We start from the raw sequence: 8,372 nt of genomic DNA, 5'->3' as shown, positions 1-8,372 counted from the left end.
CTTTTGATCTAACCTCGGACTTAAATAGCTGCACTACCATGCCTGCCTCTCAGCGTCGATGATGAGCCTGTAGCTCGGAGGGCGAGACTTGAAGGAGGAGGAGACGGACGCCTCCTATGAGCGGTGGATCGCCGAGCTCGAGGCCGAGGTTGGCCAGGCTCGAGCTAAGAAAGAAGCTGAGGCCGACAGGTCGAAGGCCCTAATAGCCCAAGCGCGCACCAACCTGAGGAACGCCAGACAACGAGCCGAGACTGCTGAGAAAGGCTGGAACGAAGCTCAGCAGAATTTGGCGAGCTGGGCCTACCTGGAGAAGAAAGTAAAGGAGTTCCCCAAGTTCGACGGTCTAGCTCGCGACCTAGCGGACAGGGGCTTCTTCTATGCCCTCAATAAGCTTGACACCTCTTGCCCGAAGGAGGCCATTGCCGCCGTCGAGCTGGAGTACGAGTCTAATTGGGCCGACCGCCCCACTAATGTCAATAAGGAGGCTGGGGCAACTGAGGTCGCCGTGGTCGCTGATGCTGACGTTGGAACCAGCAGCCCTGCCGACCTTCCGCAAGAATAGCTCGTCCCCTTCTTCTGTTGCTTCTCCTACTTCACTATTTTTTTTAAATTCGAACAGTGTACTGAGCCGAGGCATATATACCTCGGCTCTCCATCAGGCTTTTTCTTTTAATGAAATGCAGTTTTACTCAGACCTGGGTTACTCTTTCCGAAGTCCCAATACTTAGAGAAAATTTTTAATCTAATCTCAGCTTTAGTTTCGGTCTCGTAATTTCTTTACTAATTTCTTACTTACACAACGGCCTACGAGCCAAACATTTCAGCTCGACGGTGTGCATTTGGGATAACCAGGTTCTTACGAGTTGACCATTGCTTCGCGCGTTTGTATTATTGTAGGTCGTTCAGCATAGGTCATACCACATAGTCTTCCTTGGCCCCCATTTGATGTAGCTCGGTAGTAGTAGGCGACACTAACGAATAAAGTCAAATTTTGCACAAGTCATTTGAGATCGATTTTCAAAGACTCTGTAAGGGCCTTCCCAGTTCAGCTCGAGTGCTCCGACATGCTGCATTACCTTCTTGAGGACTAGGTCACCAGGCTTGAACATTCTGACCTTTACTCTGGCGTTGTAGTACCGAGCCATACAGTTCTGATATTCTGCTAGCCGAAGCTGGGAGTGAGATCTTTTCTCCTCGATGAGGTCAAGATTCACTAGTAGGGCTTCACTGTTGGCTTGCTCGTCGAAATTCTCAACTCGAGGCGTTGGCATGTCGACTTCCGCAGGGACAACAGCCTCCGACCCGAAGGCTAGGCCGTATGGCGTCTCACCAGTAGATCGGCGGGGTGTAGTTCGGTAAGACCACAATACCTCTGGTAGCTCTTCTGCCCACCGACCTTTCAGAGATTCCAGCCTCATCTTCAGACCACGCTTGATGATCTTGTTGATGGCTTCAACTTGTCCGTTAGACTGTGGATGGGCAGGCGACGAGTTGAGGTGTCGTACGCTGAGCTGTTGGCAGAATTGATTAAACCGGGCACCGTCAAACTGCTTTCCATTGTCGGTAATGATGGTGTTCGGTATACCGAACCGACATATTATGCTCTTCCATACAAAGCTGACGACCTTCGCCTCGGTAATAGACGCTAGAGGTTCCGCTTCCACCCATTTGGTGAAGTAATCTACAACTACTATGGCGAACTTCAACTGCCCCTTCCCCATCGGTAGTGGGCCGATCAGATCTATCCCCCACTGAGCGAAAGGCCAAGGGCTTGAGATCGGCGTCAGCATCTCCGGGGGTTGCCTCAAAGTGCTCGCGAAGCGTTGACATTTGTCGCATGTTTTGGCGAACTCCTTGGTGTCGCGCTAATCGTCGGCCAGTAGTAGCCCTGGCGGACGACCTTCACGGCCATGGACCGAGCTCCTCCATGGTTTTCGCAAACACCTTCATGAATCTCGCGCATGACATATCTCGCCTCTTCTGGGTCGAGGCACCGTAGTAATGGTAGGGAATATCCCCTTTTGAAGAGCTTGCCTCCTTGCATCAAGTAGTGAGCAGCTTGGCGTCGTAGCTTTTTGGCCTGGCTCGGATCGGCAGGGACTGAGCCAGTGACCAGGAAGTCCTTGATTGGGTCCATCCATGTAGGCTGAGCTGACGTGATCTTTATTATCTCAGGCTGGTCGATGGACGACTCAGCAAGTATTTCAACCGAAACCGTTCTTGGCAGGTCGATCTCGTATGCCGAGGCTAGGCGAGCTAGTGCGTCGGCGTTGGAGTTTTCAGACCTCGGCACCTGTCGAATCACATAGCCCTCAAACTGGGCAAGGAGCCCTCGGGCTTTGGCCAGATACCTCTCCATACGAGCTCCCTTTACTTGGTACTCCTCGGTAACCTGATTGACAATCAGCTGGGAGTCGCTGAGAATCAAAAGTCGCCTCACGCCCATCCCTCTGGCGACCTTCAGTCCATTTATCAATGCCTCGTACTCGGCTTCGTTGTTGGAAGCTCGGAAGCTAAACTGGAGTGCGTACTCAAACCGAAGACTACCAGGGCCGAGGAGCAGCATGCCCGCCCCACAACCTTTCTCGTTGGACGAACCATCCACATAGAGTGTCCACTGGTCACGGACATCGCCCCCTGGCCTGGGTGGGGTCAGCTCGGCAACAAAGTCTGCGGCTGCCTGACCTTTCAACGCTGTTCTCGGCTCGAAGGCGATGTCGTGCTCACTGAGTTCTAATGCCCACTTCATCAAGCGACCCGATGTTTCGGGCTTGTAGAAAATCTGCCTCAAGGGGAAGTTTGTCGGAACGATTATTTTGTGTGCTTGGAAGTATGGTCGTAGGCGTCGCGACGAGGTTATCAAGGCTAGGGCCAGCTTCTCAACACAGCGGTAACGAGCCTCGGCCTCGGTCAACGATTTGATTGTGTAGTAAACAGGGCTCTGCCGTCCTTCCGCCTCCCTGATAAGTACTGAGCTCACTGCATTTTCCGACACTGCTAGGTACAGGTAGAGTACATCACCAGGCAGCGGCTTTGACAACAAGGGGCCGAGCTGAGGTACTGCTTCAACTGCCGAAGTGCGGCTTCGCAATCGTCGGTCCATTCGAACCGACCATTTTTCCTTAGTGTTTGGAAGAAAGGGTGGCACTTGTCAGTGGAGCGAGATACGAAGCGATTCAAGGCTGCCAATCGACCGTTCAACCTCTGTAGCTGCTTAATATTCCTCGGTGCCTCCATCTCGAAGACTGCTTTTATCTTGTCTGGATTTGCTTCAATTCCGCGTTCGTGGACCATGAACCTGAGGAACTTTCCTAACGAGACCCCAAAGGCGCACTTGCTCGGGTTGAGCTTCGTCTGATACTTTCGAAGCACGCTGAAGGCCTCTGCTAGGTCGGCTAAATGGGAGCTCGTCTGCTCACTTTTTACCAACATGTCGTCCACATATACCTCCATGTTGCGTCCGATCTGCTTGGCGAACATCATGTTGACCATACGCTGGTAGGTCGCCCCGGCATTCTTCAGACCGAAAGGCATGACATTGTAGCAATACAGCCCTTGATCGGTAACAAAGGCGGTATGCTCTTAGTCTGGCACATGCATCCGAATCTGATTGTACCCAGAGTACGCATCCATGAAGGAGAGTAGCTCGTGCCCTGCCGTTACGTCGACGAGCTGGTCTATCTGAGGTAGGGTAAAACTGTCTTTCAGACACGCCTTATTGAGGCTCGTAAAGTCAATACAGACGCGCCACTTGCCGTTGGACTTTTTAACTAAAACTACGTTAGACAACCACGCGGGGTAATGAACTTCTCTTATGAATTTAGCTCGTAGCAACTGCTCGACTTCTTTATAAATTACATTACTTCGCTCGGCGTCGACAGACCGACGCTTTTGCCTCACAGGCCTATAACTAGGATCTACATTAAGCCTATGCACCATTATACTTGGGTCTATTCCCGGTATGTCGTCATGGGACCATGCGAACACATCAGCATTTGCTTTCAGAAAACCGACGAGCTCCTCTTTCACCTCGGCCCCCAGTCTGCTGTCGATGCTGACCTGCTTTTCTGACCCCAGCAGGGGGACAAGTTCTAGTTCTTCAGCTGGGGTACCACGGCTCGGCTCTGGTTCGTCGGCACACGGCTCTGCCGCGCCCGTGACCGCTGCATAAGTGGCTGTTCCCTTCATCGCGGCTGCGTAGCATTTTCTGGACATTTTTTGCTCACCCCGGACTGTCACAATTCCGGCCGAGGGGGATACTTCAAGACCTGGTGGTAAGTAGATGGAACTGCCCTGAGATCATGAATCAAGGGCCGACCAATTATGGCGTTGTACGCGGAGCTCCGATCTATCACGACAAATTCTGCAACCTTAGTCACTTGTTGATCTCCCTCGCCGATGGTAACAGGGAGCGAGACACATCTTTCCGCGCTGACTGATTCCCCTGCAAAACCGACCAAAGGCATCGGGCTGAGCTTCAAGTGCTTCCTCTCCCACCCTAGGGCCGTGTAGATCGAGAACGATAAGATGTTGGCCGACGCTCCACCGTCGATAAGAACTCTTCTCACCTTCACGTGATCTATGAGTGGGGCGATTACTAGGGCATCATTATGGGGCATGTGCACTCCTTCGCCGTCTTGGTCGTCTAATAAGATCGGCATTACAGGCTCCCTACGGTACGAGGTACAAACCTCGTGTGCCGCCTCCCGAACCAGAGCTTTTCTCTTCTGCCCCGACTGTCCCCCACTCGGGCCCCCATGGATGGTATTTATAATGGCGGGATGATCTTCCTTCCGTCTCGGCGGGGGCGACTTCTCTCGCTTGTCCTCCCGAGCCGACCCCTCGAGCTCTGCCCTTTTACGCCTGCCAACGTATTTTTTTAGATAACTTCTCCGGATCAAATCCTCGACCTGCTCCTTCAAGTGGAAACAGCGTGAAGTGTCGTGGCCATGATCCTTGTGGAATCGGCAGTAGAGTCGCTTGTCTCGTTTCCCTGGAGGTCGGCAGAGCTTTTCTAGAGCTGCGAAAAGCGCCTCCAGGTCGGTATCTTCGGCCGCCGCATAGATCTTCGCGATTGAGGCGTTCAGCGGAGTGAACTTGTCGAATTTTGGCCCTCGATGGCCTGAAGGGTCTTTCTCGTCTCGGCGGCCTCTACTCCTATTGTCGTCGGCCCGCCGAGACGAGCCCCAACCATCGTTGCACTGCTTCTTGGGAGGAGGGGACTTTTGGTCCCGATCCTTACCACGGTTGCTTCACCGAGCTCCATTGGCTTTCCACAACTCCAAGCCGTCGATGTACTGGCGAGCTCTAGTAAGCATCTCGTTCAGGGAGGCTGGCAGTCGGCTTCCGAACTCTATCGTCAAGTTCCTGTCGTTCAAACCCGTGGTGAAGTACATCATGTCGATGTCATCGGTGCAACTTACCACTTTGACATGCTCGTCCATGAACCGAGCGATGTACTCCGTCAGGGACTCGTTGTCTCGTTACTTTACTGTTCCGAGGTGAGAGGGCGGCAACTTCAACAACTGCCGGGCTGAGAACTGGTTGATGAACAACCTCCTCAGCTGTTGGTAACTGTCGATGGACCGGGGCTTCAACTGTCGGTACCACAATCTTTCCGAGCCTTCCAAGGCTATTTGAAATGCTCGGCACTTCATAGCGTCGCTTGCGGCCAGGAAATCCATCTTCCCCTCGAACACCTCTACGTAGGAGATCGGATCTCCATACCCGTCGTAAGAACTCATAACCGGAGCCTTGAACCTCGGTGGGATAGGTGCGTCCATGATCGCTTGGGAGAAAGGCAGTTCCTCTTGCTCGGCCACGCGATGCGGATTTATAGGCCTGCACTGTCGCTTGAGATCTTCTATCTCCCTCTGAAACTGATCCCGGAGGAGGTCCACTTCAGACCGGAACGAATGGTCAGCGTGGGAGGACCTCTCTTAAACATCGACCTCTGGGCTTTCCTCCTCATCATCAACGAGATACTCCCGATCTCTGGGTGCCACTACTCGTCGCCTCGTCACCTCGACTCTGATGGGCGTTGGAGCTATCGAAAGATGCCAAGGGAGTCCGAATTGGTCGGATCCTCGGGCGCCGGCCCTCGGCCCGGTTGTCCTGCTGAGGGTGGTCACGAACCTGTGCTTCCAGGGCACTGCCTGTCCTCACCCGTTGTGGCTTTCGCGAGGGTGCTCCAGCTTGGGCCTCCCTGCGAGGTCGGAACTGATACTCCGTTCTTTGGGTCAGATGCATCGGTCCTTTTCCTCGAATGGGATCCCTGGAGACGGAAGAGCAAGACACCTTGCTGCCTCTCTCAACTGCCTCGAGCCTTGCCTTGACTTCCCTAAGCTCGGCGATCACGTCGGCTACCATGACTGGGTCCACGCCCGCATCGGCACTTGCCCCGGAGCGTGCACCTGTGTTTCCCCAACCGCGGAGGCGAGGTGCGGCAACCCGTTTCTCAGAGGTTGCAGTGGTGGGAATTGATCTGAGGCGAGGTGGAAGTCCCGGACTGCTACTGGATCGGATATGGCCGGCCGACCTCCATTCTCTTTGACCACCCCCGCCTGGGGTCGTTGTTTGACGACAGGAGTTCCTGCCACCTGAGAGTACGTGAGTCGAGGATGGGCTCGAGAAGTGACAGCATCCCTCATCGGAGAGCGGATAGGCGAAAGTTGAGATCGTGACTGCTGGGAGCGGGTTTGGGCCATCGGCTCAGATTGCAAAAGGTGAGACTGACTTCTAGATGTGTCGTCCCGACAGACGGCGCCAGATGTTTGAGCCCGAAATTGATGAGCTCGGATACAATTTAGATCGGTACGTTCAGGACGAACTATGGCCAACGGTCTCACACCTTCTCTGAACACTCTTGAGACCTGCAAAACAAAGTTAACACTCCGACGAGCAAGTTAGTTCTAGTCCGAGCTAACTTGCCGAGTCTACTTAGAATTGCGTACCTTGCATTTAAGGCTAAGGTTTCTATTTATAGAAACTGGGCCCGACAGGAGTTCTGACACACCCTAAAATCGTGGCGTGTTGTCGGGTACGGAAGGGACATTGTTACGGACTTTGTCTCAGGTCGGCTCGGCGCTTTAGGTCCTACCTGTCTGCCGACCTGAGTACTTTGGAGCCACTTTCTATATTTCATCCGCGTGTTCATCTAACTCACCTTTCCGATCATGACAAGTGGCAGGCCAGGATTCGCCTCCAACAATATGATTAGATGATTTGAAAAAAAAATAATGATATTTCTGCACGGTGAAACCACTGTTTACCAACTTTACTTGTTTTTAAACTAGCTCATGCAATTAGACAATTTTGGAACCTGAATTTTCCAAGCAAATTTAACTTCGTTGCTGATGTCCAAGTAGATACTGAAGTCCAAAAGGTCTCTTACTCTCGAATCATACCTATTTAGGGAAAAGGGACGTGCTCAGTCAGGCATTAGTCAAACAGAAAAATTAAGTTTAGCTTCCCAATTCTACCCTGCTCCTTAAGCCTGCACATACTGGTTAATGAGTAATTTTACAGGGCACATGTCTTTTTTTTTTTTCATTTATTTAATCATGTCACTTTTATGACTACATATTTGTTTCATAAAGCACCATTATACAATTTAAAATTGTTAGTTAAATTGCTGTAACATTTTCTTTCATTCTTAGAATACACCAAATACACAAGCACAGAAAACCATTAATATTTCATGCTATAGACCCCAGATCGTTACGCCTTTCGTGCGGGTCGGAACTTACCCATGCCGAATCTCTCTACCATTTCCTTCTCTTTCACTTTGTTAAATCGTAGACCAAGGTTGTTCAATCGTGAATCGGAACGTAAATCGTAATTGAAATGTAATGTATCGTAACGAGAATTGTAAGTTTTTTTTAATATATATATATATAATTTTAAAATATTAAAAACATTTCACATCCTTCCCCCTTGGTACCCAAACGGGTCAAACCTAACACATAAATTTCGTTTTGAATTTTAAATTTTAGAGATAATATTTTCGGAGAGCTATTTTAGAAACTTATTTTTTTTAATTTTACACATGTAGGATTTGTTTTAATTCCGAATTTATCCTACTTACTGCATTTACATTTATTATAGTTTTTTGCTTTTTTGAAATATAAAATATTTAATTCCATAAATTAATATCAGAATCATTTAATTAAGGTGGATCCCATATTAATTTTCAATTCAATCTCATGATCCCCATTTCTTCTAATTTCTGCACCTTGTACCGTTCTTTCATTCATACCTCTTCGTTCATTCACATCATTCACTACGTTACTTCTAAATATTTGATTGCTTAAATATTTCAGGTTGGTACAGTTGCTTCAATACCTATATTGCTTGACTTTTTTTCCACTACC

The 8,372-nt window shown here is 50.3% G+C and overlaps 2 protein-coding genes across 2 annotated transcripts; both read right to left on the bottom strand.

Moving 5' to 3' along the window:
• Positions 1-1,804: 1,804 nt before the first annotated feature.
• LOC148210822 (uncharacterized) lies at positions 1,805-3,534 on the bottom strand. Its single transcript, XM_088125203.1, has 2 exons — positions 3,114-3,534; positions 1,805-2,979 (listed from the first exon to the last, which is right to left on the bottom strand). The coding sequence occupies exons 1-2, from the start codon at positions 3,532-3,534 to the stop codon at positions 1,805-1,807; spliced, it is 1,596 nt and encodes a 531-aa protein (XP_087981329.1).
• A 701-nt stretch (positions 3,535-4,235) lies between these two features.
• Positions 4,236-5,783, bottom strand: LOC148210821 (uncharacterized). The gene is made up of 2 exons (XM_088125202.1): positions 5,493-5,783; positions 4,236-5,237 (listed from the first exon to the last, which is right to left on the bottom strand). Exons 1-2 carry the CDS (start codon positions 5,781-5,783, stop codon positions 4,236-4,238), a joined length of 1,293 nt encoding a protein of 430 aa, XP_087981328.1.
• Positions 5,784-8,372: the final 2,589 nt, after the last annotated feature.

The sequence above is a fragment of the Momordica charantia genome (assembly GCF_013281855.1).
Source record: "Momordica charantia cultivar OHB3-1 chromosome 6 unlocalized genomic scaffold, Mcharantia_2.0 BLBB01000006.1, whole genome shotgun sequence".
Taxonomy (NCBI): domain Eukaryota; kingdom Viridiplantae; phylum Streptophyta; class Magnoliopsida; order Cucurbitales; family Cucurbitaceae; genus Momordica; species Momordica charantia.
The sequence above is the reverse complement of the archived record's forward strand: the minus strand, read 5'-3'. Positions and strand labels throughout refer to the sequence as shown.

Bases quoted from the DNA above. Each gene is read 5' to 3' on its own strand.
- LOC148210822 (XM_088125203.1), bottom strand. From the start codon at position 3,534: ATGCCTTTCGGTCTGAAGAATGCCGGGGCGACCTACCAGCGTATGGTC. The intron at 2,980-3,113 runs GTCGGTTCGAAT...CGGAAAATGCAG, and splicing joins CCAAACACTAAGGAAAAATG to TGAGCTCAGTACTTATCAGG.
- LOC148210821 (XM_088125202.1), bottom strand. From the start codon at position 5,783: ATGGACGCACCTATCCCACCGAGGTTCAAGGCTCCGGTTATGAGTTCT. The intron at 5,238-5,492 runs GTAAAGTAACGA...AACCGTGGTAAG, and splicing joins CGCCCTCTCACCTCGGAACA to GATCGGGACCAAAAGTCCCC.